The 17,057-nt window shown below is 43.6% G+C and overlaps 1 protein-coding gene across 1 annotated transcript in view; it reads right to left on the bottom strand.

Annotated features, from left to right (window-relative positions):
• The window catches only part of TSPAN14 (tetraspanin 14), a 33,330-nt gene extending 18,375 nt beyond the window's left edge, over window positions 1–14,955 (bottom strand). Inside the window, exons 1-2 of the mRNA XM_059476709.1 lie at window positions 14,751–14,955; window positions 710–807 (exon numbers count right to left, since the gene is read on the bottom strand). Coding sequence (XP_059332692.1) covers window positions 710–790 — 81 coding nt within the window. The 5' untranslated portion in view covers window positions 791–807; window positions 14,751–14,955. The remainder of the gene's footprint in view (window positions 1–709; window positions 808–14,750) is intronic.
• Window positions 14,956–17,057: the final 2,102 nt, after the last annotated feature.

The following is a 17,057-nucleotide window of genomic DNA, read 5'->3' as shown; positions in this document are numbered from 1 at the left end:
TTTCCAGGACTACTCATGCCTTTCCATGACTGCAGTTCTAGGACTTCAGGTGCAAACTTGTGTTAACCTGAATTTGACCTGAAAGTTCTCCAAAAGGAACTACTGAGTTTGTCTGAATTGCTTCCTCATCTTCCCCTCACAGGCATCTTAACTCTTTCTGGTGCAACATTATGCTCTAACCTTTAAAGGCCTTTCTTTTCCAAGACAGGTGCTTCATTAACATCTAAATCCACTTATGTATTGTTGTACCTTCTCACACTCACAATTCTAAACATTATAGGCAGATTAGTCCATAGCTCAGTATTTCAAGACTGTATCAGACAATTCAGCAGCCCACAGAGCATGACATGTGCTGCCAGCTGTTGACACATCCCTGAGGAAGCTCCTTTCTTCTCTTCTGCATAGTGTATTTACAGCTACACCACCCAACAATGATCAAAGATGATCTGAAAGGAAACATTACAAGAGGATTCTTTTAACAGGGAAACAACTTAACGTGGATAATATGGATACTGAGTCCTCACACTTTCAATAATAATTTATTTCTCATAAGGGATAAGCTTCTTCAATCACACAACACCTGGGGCATACTATACATCAGTTTCCTGCTTTAACACAACTATTTCAGCTTGTTCTCTGGACCAGAGTAATGAAGTTAATAAAACTTAGCTATGCCTCAGCTATTTCAGCCTCTACATTCTGTACTCACCCAAAAGACAATGTTGTAGCTGAAGAGCAAGTATTTGTACCAACAGCTGACTTCTGCATTAGAATATCGGTAATAGTGCATCTTCTATAGCACAGCCTCTGCACAGAAGAGAAAGAATGACAGGATTAGGAAAAGATTTCATGAATAAATGTTTCTTCCCCAGTCTCTCTTGCTCTGTTGAGAAAGAGTACAGTAATCTGTACCATATGCCATCAAAAGGCATTTTCAAAGTCAGCTCACACTTCCACTGAGCCTACATTTCCTTTCAGTATCTTTTGCTTAATAATCTTATCTTTAAGCACTCTAATGTTTTAACAGGGCAGGCACACCCACAAAGGAAACTCACTATACAGTTAGCCTAGGAAGATCAACATAAGCAAGGTGACACTCATCTGCCTTCTCACTCCTTCAAAACCATTTTACTTCTGCAAAAGGCTGCTTGGACTCATCCACAAACCCTGAGCATTGTACATCCAGCAATCTAGCTAGCAGGATATCCAAAGTGGTTACCTGGAATCTCTCAGACTCTCCAGACTGCTAAATACAAAAGGTAATTGTACCCAGCTCTTCCATATGTGCATGTTCCTTTACCACACCATCTCCTTTAAGATGTTTTATTGTCAAGAACCAAAGTCCCACCATTTAAAACCCTCTGCTCTGTCGAGTTTGGTTTGCTTCCTTACACACACTAGAGAGATAAGGTTCAACCACAACTCTTGCTCAAGTATTTCAGACAACTACAGCTGTTCAGAGAATCATAACTAAACCACCTCTGCAGAAATGCCATGCATAAGAAAAACAGAATAAGCTGTGAATTCAGAGCAGGAGTAAGCACTTGCACAGCCGTCACACTCTGGACAGCTGAGAGCTGCCTAAGACAGATGAGCAGCATTTCAATCCTCCACTTCCTTAAGGTAAATGTCAGTAAAAGGTTTGCAAAGGCAAGGAAACAAGAATGCAGAATTTTCAAACACCTCCTAACTAAAAAAACATCCTGTGCCACACTGGTCATTCACAGGCAGTGTGCAAAAATCAAGCTTATCCAGTAAAGTCTGAAATCCAGACCATGGAATGGACAAGTGAACTGCACCACATCCACAGCTATAAGAAGGTAAACTAGGTTTTTTGGGGTTGTTTGGTTTTGGAGTTTCTTTTCCTAGAAAGGAATCTGCACCTCAGTATAAAACACTCCCACTTACAAAAGAAACAGAAGTTGGCTTTGAGAATCCCATCCAGTAGAGACTAGAGTGTCAATTCATATTTCAGCTTGCTATTTCTAGAGTTCAGATGATGATTTCCATATAACTTTAACCAAACACTGAAAACAGGTTTTCTTCCTTCACCTTATAACTTCTAATGTGCACAGTCCATTTATAGCAAAAAACATTTAATTTTCATTAAAGCAAAGGAAATTGCCCTTTATGGCAGTATGGGCAGTGACTGGAAAGGACCTTCCTCCATTTGGCCAGCTGTACCACATAAAATGAGTTTTGTAATTTAGTTACTGACCTTTGCAACCCATCCAGTGTTACAGACAAAATTTAGGAACCTTTACAACTGTTATGACTCATAGCAAAGAACTCTTGCTTAAGCACCATCCTCTTGCTTATCTAAGTCCACAACTGTGATTATAAGAAAAGGAACAAAGACTGGTTTTCCCAACTTAATTTCAGTTTCTAGCTCCAAATGGCAATTTGTATGTCAACAATCAATATGCACACACTTGTCCAAGGCAGTCAGTCTGATGTGCCTGGGCAAGAGAGGAAAGGGAGGGTACAAGAACAGATTCCCACTAATCTGAGCAGGGTGCAAGGCTCATTTGCATGAGTGCAATCCCATTTTGCAGCAGTACACTGGCTGCCAGTGCAAATACATTCCCCAGAGGCTGACACACTGAGGCCTCCATCACTGCTGTGCCACCTCCCTCTGAAAATCAGGAACCTGGTAAGAGACAGGAGCAGCAACTGCAAAACGCACATAAGGGGCATTGCTTTTGATGCTGCTACATCTACAAAAGAGAAAGCAGCAGGTTGCATTTAACTAGCACATCATTAAATTTCACGAAAATAAGGTTCTGCTAGACAAAGAGGCTTAAAATATAACCTGAGGCAAAAAGGCAAGCACATCACTTCACAACCTTAAGTACAAACATCTGAAGACTTACTTTTTGTTCGGTTACCCTCCCTGGCACTGGACTTATATGCAACTGTTCAGCCCCAGCTTCACTGAAACTATTCACAGCAATAAGAGGATTAAAAGTATCCTTATTGACAAGCACTACTCCCACCCACCTCAATGTTTCCACCATCAGCTTGCAAGACATTTCTCCATACTTCAAACAACTGCTAAAATGCCCCAGTCAACACCAAGCACAGTATTTTAGCAGAATGAAGGAGCAAAACACTTTTTCAGCATACACATTTCTAAATGCTCAGAAATGATGGGGGGTGTATTACCAGCACCAGCAAGAAGCTGTCCTGTAACAGCACACAGCTCCTCAGACAGATATTAGCTTCCAAACCACTATCTTAAGAGCTGATTTGGCCTGCTCTGTGCTTACTTCCATCAGAACTCTTTTGGTGGTTCTTGACAGACCACTGAACACAGTATGGGTGCTATGGGAGTAGCATAACAAATCTGAAGTGCAGGTATGTGATTTTTTTTTTCCACTAACACTACAAACAAATGAAGCAGTCCACTCAAGACTACACAGCCACCCTCCCCGTGTTTATACTAAAAGCAATCATGTTTCCTAACACAGAAGGCATCTGTAACCAGTCCAGAAATCTGCTTGTCAGTAATTCACTTTGTTCACAGCACAGGCTGCATAGCTATGGTTAGGCAATACTAAAAACACTTGGAAGATTAAAGCAGTATGTGGGCAGCACACACTAATAACGTTCTCTACTGTGTTTCAGACAAAGCAAGTCACATTGAGTCAGCTGACAGTTATCACCCACTCACAGCAACAGGAATTTCTAAAAATCAAATGCAGAGTCCTGCTGCTTTGGTAGAATATAATTTTGTCTTGGTGTTTACAGCTTTAGTGAGAGGGGGAAAAATGTAGTCATTCATCAAGAGGACACTGCCATGCCCAAAGCTTTTCAACACCCACAATTCCACTCTTACCTTCTAAATGCTACAGTAGTGATACTCCTAATCTACGCTCCTAACTCTCATAAAAAAGAATGTGATCTGTTAACTAATCTAATGTAGATATAGAGAGAAATCCTCATGGATAAGATGTTAAGTCTAGAACAACTGCAACAAAGTAATTTTCTAGATTTAGATCCAAAAATTATTTTAATCCTCAAGAGATGTTTACTTTACAAGACAAACCTAAGTCACACTAAAATTCCAAGTTCAGCCAACACTTCGACCATATAGAGTCCTGATCCCCTTCCCTGCCCCTCCTAAAACCCACAACCATTAATCAACCTATTCAGTGGAGCAAACATCCACACAGCAAACCACCAGCAAATCTTCAGCTCAATCCTGTAATCTTGTACCACACACCAAGAAGTAAACAGGTTTAAGCCTTCAATCCACCTCGCCAGAGCATGTACAAATGCCAGCGTGGGGGCAGGCAGGAGGTGGCAGAACAAGGGAGGGAAAGCAAAAGCTTTCCCATGAGTGTGCCCATGGAAACACAGCACCCCTCCAGCGCCAGCCTGGACCAGCAGCACACCTGAATCCAACACACTGAAAGATGAGGGGAACGGGGCACAACTGAGGCCAGAGGAAAAGAAAAATGTCATTTGCCAAGCTGTTGGCTTCTCCACCACTGTTCATCAATGAAAAGCATCTGTACGAAGCTGGTGAAGCAAATGGATGTAGAATCATTTGCTGAGGAGCAAGAATTTTTAAAAACATCAAGAGATGTACTTTGGTCTATGATTTGTTTTGATATGACTCAATTTCACTCTATCAAGATCAAATATATATCAAAAAGCATCAGTTCATTCAAGATATGATGCCATTAAAAACAACTGCCATTCTTTGAAGGGTGCTCAATCATTAGGGGTTTTTTGTGAAAGTAAAAAGTAGCCTAATCCCTGACAGGAAAAATTCAGAGATATTTTTAGGGCCTTCTAAAAATGGAACAACTAAGAGGCACCTATAGATTGCTCTTTCCACATCCTAGAGAGAAGCTGACCCCCAAAGGGGTGCTAATGTTCAGAGCAGTATCTGGATGCCAGCCATCAAATATTCACCTGAGGGGGCTGAGCTGGTACTGCCAAAAAGCAAAATAAACTGACAGGATGTGATGCTCTTACAGGTTAATCTGCTCCTGGAAACAGACAGTCCTGCTGATGACTCAGGAGCTCCAAGCAAGCATGTGTCATTTTGAAATTTTGTCTCCAAGAAACTCAGACTAGGGCCTCAAAAAGAACAGACAAGCTTCTCTTAAGGAACACAAGTATAGTTTATTTAGTTCTGCTGCAGTTCAAATGAGCAGAGGAATATTTGCTCATTCTAAAAAGAAACCTGAGGATTAGTCAACAAAAAGGGTATTTTTTTTAACCTGAAAGACTTATGATGAAAGGCAAATTAATAGGCTATCCCTGTTTCACCAGAAAAATAATGGAAGTAACAAATCTCAGAACTCAATGGAATACATGGCCAAAGCCAGAAAGAATTCTTAAGACATCATCTTTTGGGACCCTTATTTTGTACTCTGCTGAAGACTCAAAGACCTCAAAGAATATTTCAAGCAGAAGTTGCTCCACTGTAAGCACTAAAAACCAATCCCTCAGGGAATAGCAAATCCCCAACCTATTGGGAAGGGTTTCAGGTTTCAGTGACCAGGGTTTAGTCTATTACTGCATCACAAACTACAACTTAGGAAAACTTGTCAGAAACACACACCAGTGTTTCCAAACCCCAAACAAGGAAGCAGTAATTCAAATGAGCTCCACTCCAGGTCTCTCTACTCACACTCATCATGCTGCACTTTTGGCCAAGCCACTACTTCTGTGTGGCTGAGTTGCATCCAAAACACCATGTAAGTGCTCAGAACTCAGAAAAAGTGGACACTGCACATTTTTGGGAATAAGCTACATGGTCATCAAGATCCTCTTCTGAACTCCCCACATGACTAACATCACCAATCCTTTGGCACAAAGGCTCTACACTGCTGTAACTCAAGGAGTTATTCATGTTATGATTCATGGAATATTTTCAGCTTCATTTGATCTCTTAAACCAACAGTACTACACTAAAGACTTGCAAAAGACAAGCAGAATTCAGTACTGCTCCCACAGCAATTCAAAAGCTGCAACAGAGGACAACAGCAGTTCTACCTATTTCACTTTTCGCTGTTCTTCATACAGAAGCTACAAAAGATACAGTTGGCTGGCCCTGCTTACATGTGAAGTATTTATTCCTACTCAGCAAAAAAAGCTGCTAATACCATTTAAAAAGAAATCAGCAAAACAGAAGATGCTCCAAAGAGTCTATATTTTCATTTATACAAACCAATCAGAACGCCAGTCAATGACACTGTACAATGGAAGTCTTAACATTGTAAATTCAAACTACAAATATTTTTAGTTATTGACACTGAGGAGAGACACAACTCAATTATCCAGAGAATTTCAGTACATTTATGCTAGCTCTGCCCCACTGACCTCAGATTCACTGAGGAAGTAACTGAACAGCTGAGGTGGTTTCTGCTTAACATGCAGAGGTGCTTGACAGAGGTATCAACTGAAAGGCAAGGATCTCTTACCTAGCTCAATGAAAATCTGCTCAAAGCAGCTGAGTGCAAACAAAGCATCTACTCCACATTCTGACTTAAAGCAAGAGAGAGCACAGGAAACAGAGAGAAAAGGAAATGTTACACATAAATTTCATCCAAAAGACAGCAATTTTGCAAACATAAGGAGAAGGCAGAAGAGAGACAGATCCTTTTGCAAGATATCCATCTCTTCACTAATATTTAAGAAATGCAGAGAAGAGCAGGAGCACAGGATGTAGGGCCTTGACTGACCTAATCCTATTGGTTAAAGCTCTGGAGTTAAAACTCAGTTGGATTACACCAAAATAAGTGAAAACAGCACTAGATACTACCATGACAGTTCAATAGATGCCTCATTAACATCTAAGAAAAGTTTAGAGAAATATTCTGTGCCTATGAAAGCTTTCTTTTAATAAAGTTATTGGCCAGTTTCATCTGAATAGGACCTGGCCTGTGCTGAATTTATTCACTATACACAACAAGCCACAAGTCATGCTTTCCTTTTATTTCACAGCAAGTTCTAGTATTGGAGAACACATAGAAGCCAGTTAGTCATTCTGAGCAAAAATTTATCCACCCCAGGCTGCAAAACCTGTCAGGACAAGTTAATCAGAATAATCTTAGCTGACCCAAACTTCTCAGCTGCTTTCCACTGCCTCTCATGAGAGCAGATACACACCAACTCTCTGTAACATCAACAATTGCAAGGCAAAACTCAAAAGTCTTAATTTAAAAGAAGCATGTAAGTTGATTTTTTCCCCCTCCTTCTAACAAAAGGTTTTGGAAGCTTTACAAAGTAAATATCTTATCTGAGGAGCCAGAACTTCCACTCTGGTGAATATTTTTACTTCTGTTTAGTAATCCAAGAATAACAGAACCTATTTCATACACTCTGGCAGCTCCTTCCCATACCTCCACACAGACCAAAAGGTTTCAAGAACAAAATGGGTCCCTCCATTTGCTATACCATTTCAGATCATAAAAAAGACAGGAAGCCACCACCTTTCTTTGCTGACAAATACACTTTCTTCAGAGAACATCCTATACTTTTATACATATTGTGACTTTTCACCACTTCCAGGAATGCCACTTGTTCAGTCTCCAGTTATATTTCAGTCTGAAAGAATATATCTTTATTTTCTCTTTTCATAAGAAAAAAACCCCAAGAGACTGATTATAGCAATATACAACAAAGAAGTGATGAGCATATAATTTGCTTTGGGTTTTGTGGTTTGTTTCCTTAAAAATGTTCCTTGCTTTGGATATAATGTGCAGTCTGTCTACATCCACACCATATTTCTTAGCCTTCACACTGAATATTCCTATATATAAATTTATATGTATAAAATATATATATTACATATAATAAAACAGATATTTATTTTAACAGTTTAAACCAGATCAAGGTATTTCTTAGTTTTAAAAAAATTAGAATTCCAGGGTTGAAATCTAATCTCCAGAAAAGAGCATGCTAAGTAAGGACTGCAATATCTGGATAATGCTAGCTACATTCATCCCTCATTCTGTTTAAACAATGCTGACTCCATGTCACAGAACCAAGAACTGGGGTTTAATCCACAAAACCTCCTTTTTTTTCCTCCCCTCCCACCTCAATTAGCAGGGCCTATGCTTTCAGCATCAGAGCAACACTCATTTCACACGAGGCACCAGGGAACGCTTCTTTTTGGGGAAAGGCATGGGGGGTTTGGGGACAATGCCCCCAAAGCTTCCTTTTGCTGCAGCTGCATTCATAACAGCCAGAACAGCCTCATTTCACTTGCCAAGGATGACAATCACCAGCTTCCAAGCCACAAGAGAAAATGGCTCTTTGTGGCCACGTAGGCAGCTCAACCACTGTGAAATTCATCTCTTTACCTCCTTTCTGGTAAAGAAACACACTCGTGGAACTTGCAAAACCCAACTAGAAGATGAACCCATAAGGCAGCACTGGAAAATCTTAAAAGATGTGACAAAACAGCCTTCACCAGTGTCTCACAATCCTAGCCACTTGAGCAGAGTCAGTCTCAGCCCAAACACACAGCAGCCATTAATGCCCCAAGAGCTCCAGCAAGGAGGCTTGCAGAGCACCCTGCACATGCTACCACACCACAGGGAAAAGATTAAAAAGACAAAAACCAATGCTGCTGCAGGACAAGCCCATGCTTGAACAGCTCCAGCCCTTCCCCCAAAGCCAGTGCTCTGGCAGGTTGTGAGAAAGGCTCAACTGTCTCGCCCAAAGTCTCTGCATCCGCCCCAGGGAAGGAGGAAAAACAGGCTTTCCACCTCTCAGGATGATGCCAAGAACAACACGTGCCATTTAGAGATCAGGGCAACAAAGGCTGTGAAGGGACACAGCTAGTGCTCCTTCCAACACAGACCTCAGTCTGCAACAGCTAATCACAAACACCAGCAGAATTAGTAGGTGCAGAGCTTGGACACAAACACTGCCTAACCTGTGCCTCCAGTAAAATGAGAAACACAGCTCCTGATGGAAAAAACGTGACAACACAGGAAGCTGCCACCTGAATGGGCTGACAGTACACTGAGTGTGACTGGCTTCACCAGCAGCACAGCTCAGATAAAACACCACCACAGAGCTGAACTGCACCTTCCCTTCTCACTTGCCCCAGCTGGACAGGCCCTGTGACAATGTTCACAGGGGTTTTCAGGATGAGAGAAGAGATGAAGATCTGATTTTATACTTCATAAGGCTTGATTTATTATTTTATGATATATATATATTACATTAAAACTATACTAAAAAGAATAGAAGGAAAAGTTTTATCTCAGAAGGCTAGCTAAGGTAAGAATAGAATGGAATGAAAACAAAGGTCAGTGGCTCAGACAGAGAGAGAGCCAGCTCTGCCATGAGTGGTCACCAATTCTAAACATCTACACGAGACCAATCACAGATCTACCTATTGCATTCCACAGCAGCAGATAACTATTGCTTACATTTTGTTTCTGAGATTTCTTAGCTTATCAGAAGGGAAAAAATCCTAAGAAAGGATTTTCACAAAGAGATGTCTATGACAAAGCCCTTTCAGCTTAACCCTCTCCTGTTTTGCAGGAGCAGAGCACTGCTATGACCACTCAGTCAAAATATCCTTAGCAAGCTCAGCATGATGGACACTTGGCAAAGACAGCTGCCTTGCTGTATTCCAAGAGTCATCTCACCAACTGCTTTCCAAGAGTCATCTCACTAATTGCCTTCCATTAGTTTCAAGTCAGACAACTTTTTTGATGAACCTTCCTGCTCCACAGGCTCACCACGCAGCCAAACGAAGTAACTCAGGGCAGGGTGGAAAGCTTTGCTGTTGTTACCCTTTATTAGGTGCACCTCCACCACTGCAGGCATATTTCACCCTCAAGAAGTCCCTCCCTGAGCCCCATCTAACAAACTGTTGAGGGAAAAGCAATATGCATCCAAAGAATCAGCTCCATACCCCAGCAGCCAGGAGGCTGCTGTCCCATAAAAACCAGAGTCCAAGCTCTCAGGTGTCTCCCTTCAAATCCGAGTTACTTGAGGATATTCCCTTTGTTTTCTATTCCAGAAGTTTCTGGATGGCAGCAAACTTATTTCAGCATCCATTCCATGCCCCAAAACAAGAGTACGCAACTTGCCAAGCTGAACGAATGAGGTTTTAAAAAATTTTAAAATTCACAGCATTCAGCTGCCTCCAAATACTCTGTTTCATCCTGTAGCTGCAAGGGCAGCAACTCAAACACCTGACTTTGTTACCTTCAAGTCCATCAATTATTTAGACAAAGCTCCTTTCCAGAGAGACTCAAGTATCAATTATTTAGTCTTTGAGCAGGAAACGAAAACTGTTAAGAGAGGAAAACAGATTTCTGGAAAGGGCTGCTGGGACACTTGAACACATCTGAGGTTGTAGACAAACAACCCGCCTGAATCAGAACGAGAATGCCAAAATAAAACCCCTAAAGCCAAAAGCTCACATGCACACACACAGGCTCATCAAGTGCCAGAGCCAATTAGTGCCAAAGAGCCCCAACTACATCAGGGGGTTTCAGGACAGCTCTTCCCATGGAAGACCTTTATCAGTTTGGTATAAATGCCTGTTCTCTGGCCCAGGAGCACAAAATAAAGCCAAGCTTTTTTCTAACACCCCAGAAGCTCTTTTACAACACCAAGACAACATTCAACAAGGCTCACTACAAAGATCAAGGGGAAGCAGAGCCCTGGGTTTATTATACCCTTGCCCTCCCACTCAGGTTCAGATTAAGGATGAAGACAGGCCTAAGATTTTCAGATTTTGCATAACTTCTAAAGACAATGACACAGCAAGAGCTCTCAGAGGAAGCACAGATAAAGCATTCACCTTAGATAAGAGCAGAAATTCTTCCACTCACACATATCACACATAAGCTGTGGTGGTACAATGAAAAGGACAAAACACTGTTGCTTGGCTCCAAAAGAGTTGAAGAAAGGCCGGAAACACTGGAGCAAAACAAGTGCTGATCCCTCCCCCCTGCCAAACGGGGGTTGAGGCACACTTTGGATCAGAAAAGAAAATATACCTATTTTTAAACCCAGTTGAGAGCCCTGGGTTTGGATATAGTTCCTATTGTGGCCAGCACGTTTTATTTTCATTTGTTAAAGATTTTCTGCACAAGTGATAACAGAGTTCACATGTGAATAACCAAGCAGACTGGTTCTGTCTGAGGTCTTCAGTTTCAAGGGTTATGTCAGATTGGTCAAAAAGCTTCACAAAAGCCTGGCCATTCAAGGCAGTTGTTTTAACATTTAAAACATCACAATCTCTTATGCAGTCAATTTTTAAGGGTCACCACTTTTGCAGGTGATCCTCAACACCTGCATTTTGCTATTACCTTCACCTATGACATTCCCAAAATAGAAGAATTTGCCCAACAATGATTTTTCAGCTGACTGACCATCTGAAAGCAGATTTTGTCCAGAATAAAGTTTTTTACTACACAAAAAGAAATTCAAATATGACATTCAACTATAGTTAAGTAGTTAAATTGTACATTTAAAATTAAGTCATCAGAGCTTAGACATTTCAGCCCTTCCCCTTCGTTCTAGGTTGCTGAATCAAAACTCAGATTCCCGTATTCTTGGGAAGATGCAAACTGTTACTGTTTAAAACCACACATACCTAACCTTGATAAGCTTTAGTCTGACTATCTCTGACGTTGTTCTTAACCTTCATGAGCTATGGTTGACTGCACATGAGCAAAGGAAAGGAAGAGAAGGAGCATGTTCCTGTCCAAACTGTGCTGGGGGCTGAGGGCAGCATCAGTAGCTGCACCCAAGCCACCAACAGCAGAGCTTTGGAAGAGCCTTTAGGACTGGGCAATACCAGAGAGGAAGACACATGACCATCCTTTGGATCTAGAATGTAACCTCTGTATCTAGAAATAACTTCTGCTTAATTCCCTTTTAGTAACAGCCTGCACCACTTGCTGTTTGAGGGTGTAATTTACTTTATCTGAGCTACTTCAGCTTGAAGCAAAATGCAAACCACAGCACATTCATGGATTTTGTGAATTGCAGCCCTCTTAGCCTTAGAAATGTAACACAGGTGGCAAAGTGTGAAAGTCTGTTCTACCAAAAAACAGGAAGTTTTGACACAGGAAGCCCCAATGCAAAGCAACATGGCACAGAGAGCTCACAAGTGTGTCCAAAATCCACACATTTTTTCCATACCCCACCCAGGTCAAATTTTTTGTAAAAGCAAAAAAATAAAGGGAGGATCTGTGGAACAGTTTTGACAATTGCTCTGTGAACTCCACTTCCCCTCACACACATCCCAATGAGAATTCTGAACTAACACAGGGACATCAAAACAAGAGTTTAATTTATTCACACTTATCAGTGCTCAAACTGTGCCACACCTAATCCACAATGAGAAACCTGACAGACTAAGAGAATCAATTTTAACAGTTCACTCTTTATTCCAAGCACCCATTTACAGGTAATGGCACATTAGTAGCCACCCAATAAAGCTTTATAAACTAAATAAAAATACCCTCTAAGAAAATCAGAGGTCAGCCTCAAAACAATCCAATATTTCTCAGTTATTCATTAGAAACATAAAATAAACTCATTCATCATCCAAATTCATAAGACACCATGCCAACAATTTTTTTGCTACACCCAAGGGCAAAAAGTTATGCCTTGAATACCAAGGAAAGTATCCCAATTAAACAGCATCTTAAGGCTGAGAGCAAGGACTTTTTATGGTCCTTTCATTAAGGTATTACAAGGCCTAACGCCAGTAAAAGGCAGCCCAGAACACAGCCCCTTGCAGTGCTGTTAGCTGTGTTACCCATGTGAAGGCTCTGCACAGACACTCTCCAAGCACAACATCACACGTTTTCCATCTTTTCTGCCACCCTCCCATCCCCACAAGGAGGCAGCAAGGACAAGAAAGAGGTTTTAAATAGCAAAGTTTGTCTACAGTGCGCTAAATGTAAGACAAAGCCTGTGCCCAGAAACAAGAGCAAGACTTAAATGGGTTTTCTCCTGAATGGGTTTTCGGGGACTGGAGATAATGCTACAACACAAAGGGAGCTAACTGGATCAACTTACACTAAAAAAATAATCACACAGAGCACACACCACCCAGAAAACCAGCTTTCCATGATTGTGATTTAGACCCAGACTGCACCTTCAGCAAGTTCACCTAGGAACAAGATCAACAAACATAAAACTAAATGCCAACTGTGAAACTGACTTGTTTTTACTTGTAACTTACATAGGTCTTTTTCAATATAAACACACTTACAAACTTGTGGAAAGCCATTCTAAAAATTCCTGTTTCAGTGGCATTATAGTTTTGAACAACACAACCTTCTAAGGACAGGCAACAACACTATATTCCATCCTCCAAGAAAAGAGCTAAAAGGATACAGATCACACCCTAAAAGTGCTTTCTTCCAGTGTTATCAACTAAAGGATAAAGAACACCATTCTACAAACACAAGTGTCCTGAATTCCTCTAAAAAACTCAAACACACAATCCAAATCAAAAGTTACAAAGCAGTTTGCACCACAGCTCATTCCTACTTCACACCAACGACTAGACTGGAATTCCCACCTGATCCCTTCTCTCTGCACACAATTCTTCAGCCAAGCAGATAGTGCTAGCACCTCAACCTTCCACACCAGAAGCTTCACACATTTATTGTGAGTACAAACTGTCCCAGTACTGATGCCTTACTCCCTGCTGCAGACAGCCAGAAAAGAGATGGATCATCTCACCAGAGAGCACTTAGGAACAAGACACACCCTGTGCTTCCATTCTCTAGGAACTGCTCTCCTTCCATTTCATCCAGAGTTCTAGGTAACAAGGCTTATGTCACTGTAACAAACAAAAACCCAACCAAACTAAAAAGCAGTGATGGAAGAATTCTGTCTGGCCAATTATTTTAAAATATCCTTCACACCTCCACCACCATCCGCCTGGAAGATCCACTAAAGAAAGGAAAAACAACCAAAACAAGTAGCTTCTTTTACAGCATGGGATAGGTTTCTTTGTGAGTTGTTTTTTTTTTTGTTGTTGTTTTTTTTTTGTTGTTTTTTTTTTTTGTTTGTTTGTTTTGGGTTTTTTTTTTGTTTTTTAATTCGGAATGTCTCAAAATGCTAAATCTACATAGTGCATGGAAGATAAAGCAAGAGCCAAAACAGAACTGAGCACGGAGCATCACCTCTGGTACGCCGCGCTCCACAGCCGGGTCTGTTACGGCAGGAGGCTGAAAGAGGGGCAGAGAGGTCGATCACTACCACAGCCGACAGCCAATTAAAGTTAAAATATTTTTTAAATTAAGTTACGGGCCTCAATCCTTACACCCACTGCGCCACTGCTCCCTGTACACAGCCTGGGCTCAGGGCAGGGTCTGGAAGGCGCCGGGGCGACGGCGGAGAACAGAGAGGGCAAACTCTGGCTGCAGCACTCCGAAAGGCCTGTTTCTGTAATTGTAATTTTTATTATTATTATTACTATTTTTCTCCCTCGTGGCACCTCAACGAGACACGCTAGCGCGAACTCCCAGGGGAAGCCTCGCCCGGCCTCTCGGGCTTCCTTTAATGGGAAGGACAATGGCAGGGGCTCGCCCCAGCCCCGCGCCGCCGGGAGGCTCGGGCAGCCGGGGCTGCTCCCGCCCGGCCCCGGGGATGCTGCAGGGAGCGCACTGCTCCGGGGAGAGGGGCAGAAATGCCGGAGCTCCAAATACTCGGGGAGAGCAAGGGGCGCTCCGGACGGCGCGACCCCCGGGGCAGAGAGCGGGCGGGTGCCCGGGCCGGGCGGCACTCACCGGGGCAGGCGCCCGCTCGCTAAGTTTCGCCGAGCTGGGCGGAGGGCGAGGCGGCGGTCGGCGCAGGTCCCTCGGCTGCCTCGGCTAGTCCATGGGCACGGCGGCGCTGCCGGAGCCTCCTCCCCGCGTCAGCTCGGCCGGAGTGCCAGGCGTGCCGTGCCCGCCGGGCGTGCCCTTGTGCCGAGCCGCCCCGCCGCTCTCCCGCCGGGCCCGGCAGCGCGGAAATGAACGGCCCGGCCACGCCCGCTCCGCGCTCCACACAAAGGGGGCGTGCAGGAAGCCCGGCTCTGCCTCCGGGCCCCGCGGCTCCCGCCGGGACCGCCCGGCAGCGCCCCCCCGAACAGCCCCGGGGCCGGGCGGGGGCTGAGGGCGGATCCCGGCCCTGGCGGTCCCTCCCCCGCAGCCCTGCAAGCGCGGCCCCTCGGCGGGGCCCGCGGCTTTGTTGTCTCGGGCTCGTTCGTGGCCGGGTGACGGCGGCCCCCGCCCCGGCCCTGCGTACGGGGCTCGGCCCGGCCCAGCCTCAGCCCGCGGGGCTCCGGAGCGGGAGCCAGCGTGTCGGAGACAGCACATGCCGAGGGATACTGCAGGCACGGCCGAGCCTACCTGGGCAGCCGGAAGGCGAGGGAAAGGCATGCAATAAAACGCCCCGAAGGGTATTTTGAGTCTTCGGGCGTCCCAGGGTTTTTACACCTCCCGAGAGAGACGCCGAGAAGAGAGGAGGGAGGGGAAGGGAGGGCTGAGCTGTTTAGAGCCGGGTAGTTAGCGGGTGATAGCTCCCACCTGAGGCAGGTGGGAAATGCTCCCCTGCAGTCTCGCTTGGCTCCTGACCTGTTCCCTTTCCACACCTTGTGATCTCCCTTGACACAGCTAAACATTTCTGTCACCCTCATTCCCATCCTCATACATAAAGCAAAACTAATGTCTTCAGTGCTTCGCTATGAAAATACATTTGTGGCAGGGAGGCAAAGCCAAGGGAGGTCGTGCAGCACCACTGTGTTCTTACAGGCTGCCTCATGTTGTCTACAGTCTTCACCTGCTCCAGCCCTTGGACTTGGAGGAATTCCTTATTCCCCCAGTCAGGAGCAAGGCTGCTCCTGCTCACAAAGACAGCAGCAATCGCACAGAAGCGAAAGGAATTGTTGAGCAATCAAATGGTGTGTGAGCCTAGCACTTCTCTAGTGTGCTAATTCTCCACTCATCAAAGCTGACAACCAAAAGTGGGGTGGAATTCATAGTAAATGCACAGTTCTCCTCATCCAACCCCTTCTGATGTCTGACAAAGCAGATACACACCCGTGTGTCACCCACTCACCGCTCACACAATCAACATTCCTTCTCATTTTCCACACACAGTTGTTTAAATAAATGGGGGGTTTGGTTTGAGTTTTTGTTTGTTTGGGGGTTTTTTTAAAGGTAGGGGGAGTATTTACCAGCCTCCCCCAAGCTTGCTCAAGCCTTCTTAGAAACCAAAGCAAAATTGAACTGAATGTTAAATATGGCAGAAGGTGCTAGAAGAGCTACCTGAATTTTGAGCAGAATCTAAGAGGGGAAGGGAGCTTGGAGAGGTCACTGGATAATCAGAGGGTAAGAAGAACTAGAAGAGATCCTTTCTCCATCTCAGAAGTACTGAAGTAATCTCACAGAGCACTGAGTCATGTCACCAGAAAGTCCAGAGCCAAGGCAGAAAGCTCTAGCATGCTGATTCTGTAAGAGACAGGAAGATGGTGCAATAGTAACCTCTAAGATTCAGTGGGGAAAACGGTAAATTTCAGGGAAATTCAGCAGCTTTAGGATGTAAGGACTGTGGAATTAGGAAGGGCATTTGTCGATGAAATAAGGTTCTCTTGCAATTTACTATTTGTAAAATGGTTAGTGTTAGCAGTTCACAGCATAGTTGAATTGACTGTGCTCGCTGTTAGCATGGAGCTGGTTCCAACAGCCTCTGTGTCTCCCATTTATTTGCCTTTGACATTATCTCTGCACAGTGCTTCACTGTGTTGCCAGGAAAATTGGAGTAAAAATCCCATCCATCACAGAAACCATTAACTAAGTGCTAGGGCAAATTGGAACACTTTTAAAAGACAGTCACTTCAGCAGTGAGAGGTGTAATAATCCTGCAGGAATGAAAATAGGAAATCTGATTTTTTAAGTGAATATGTGCAGGCCGATGTTCATGTGTGGTTTGTTAATCTTGTTTCCCTCTGACTACTACAAAATGTTTTCTATAAAAAATGAAATCTTCATGAGGAGTAGCTGGTGGAAAATGGCCTGACCAGAGCTGTTCACCACTGTGTATGTTCAACATTA

The sequence above is a fragment of the Ammospiza nelsoni genome, chromosome 8 (genome assembly GCF_027579445.1).
Source record: "Ammospiza nelsoni isolate bAmmNel1 chromosome 8, bAmmNel1.pri, whole genome shotgun sequence".
In the NCBI taxonomy this organism is placed as follows: Eukaryota; Metazoa; Chordata; class Aves; order Passeriformes; family Passerellidae; genus Ammospiza; species Ammospiza nelsoni.
This window is presented reverse-complemented; position numbering and strand designations above follow the sequence as displayed.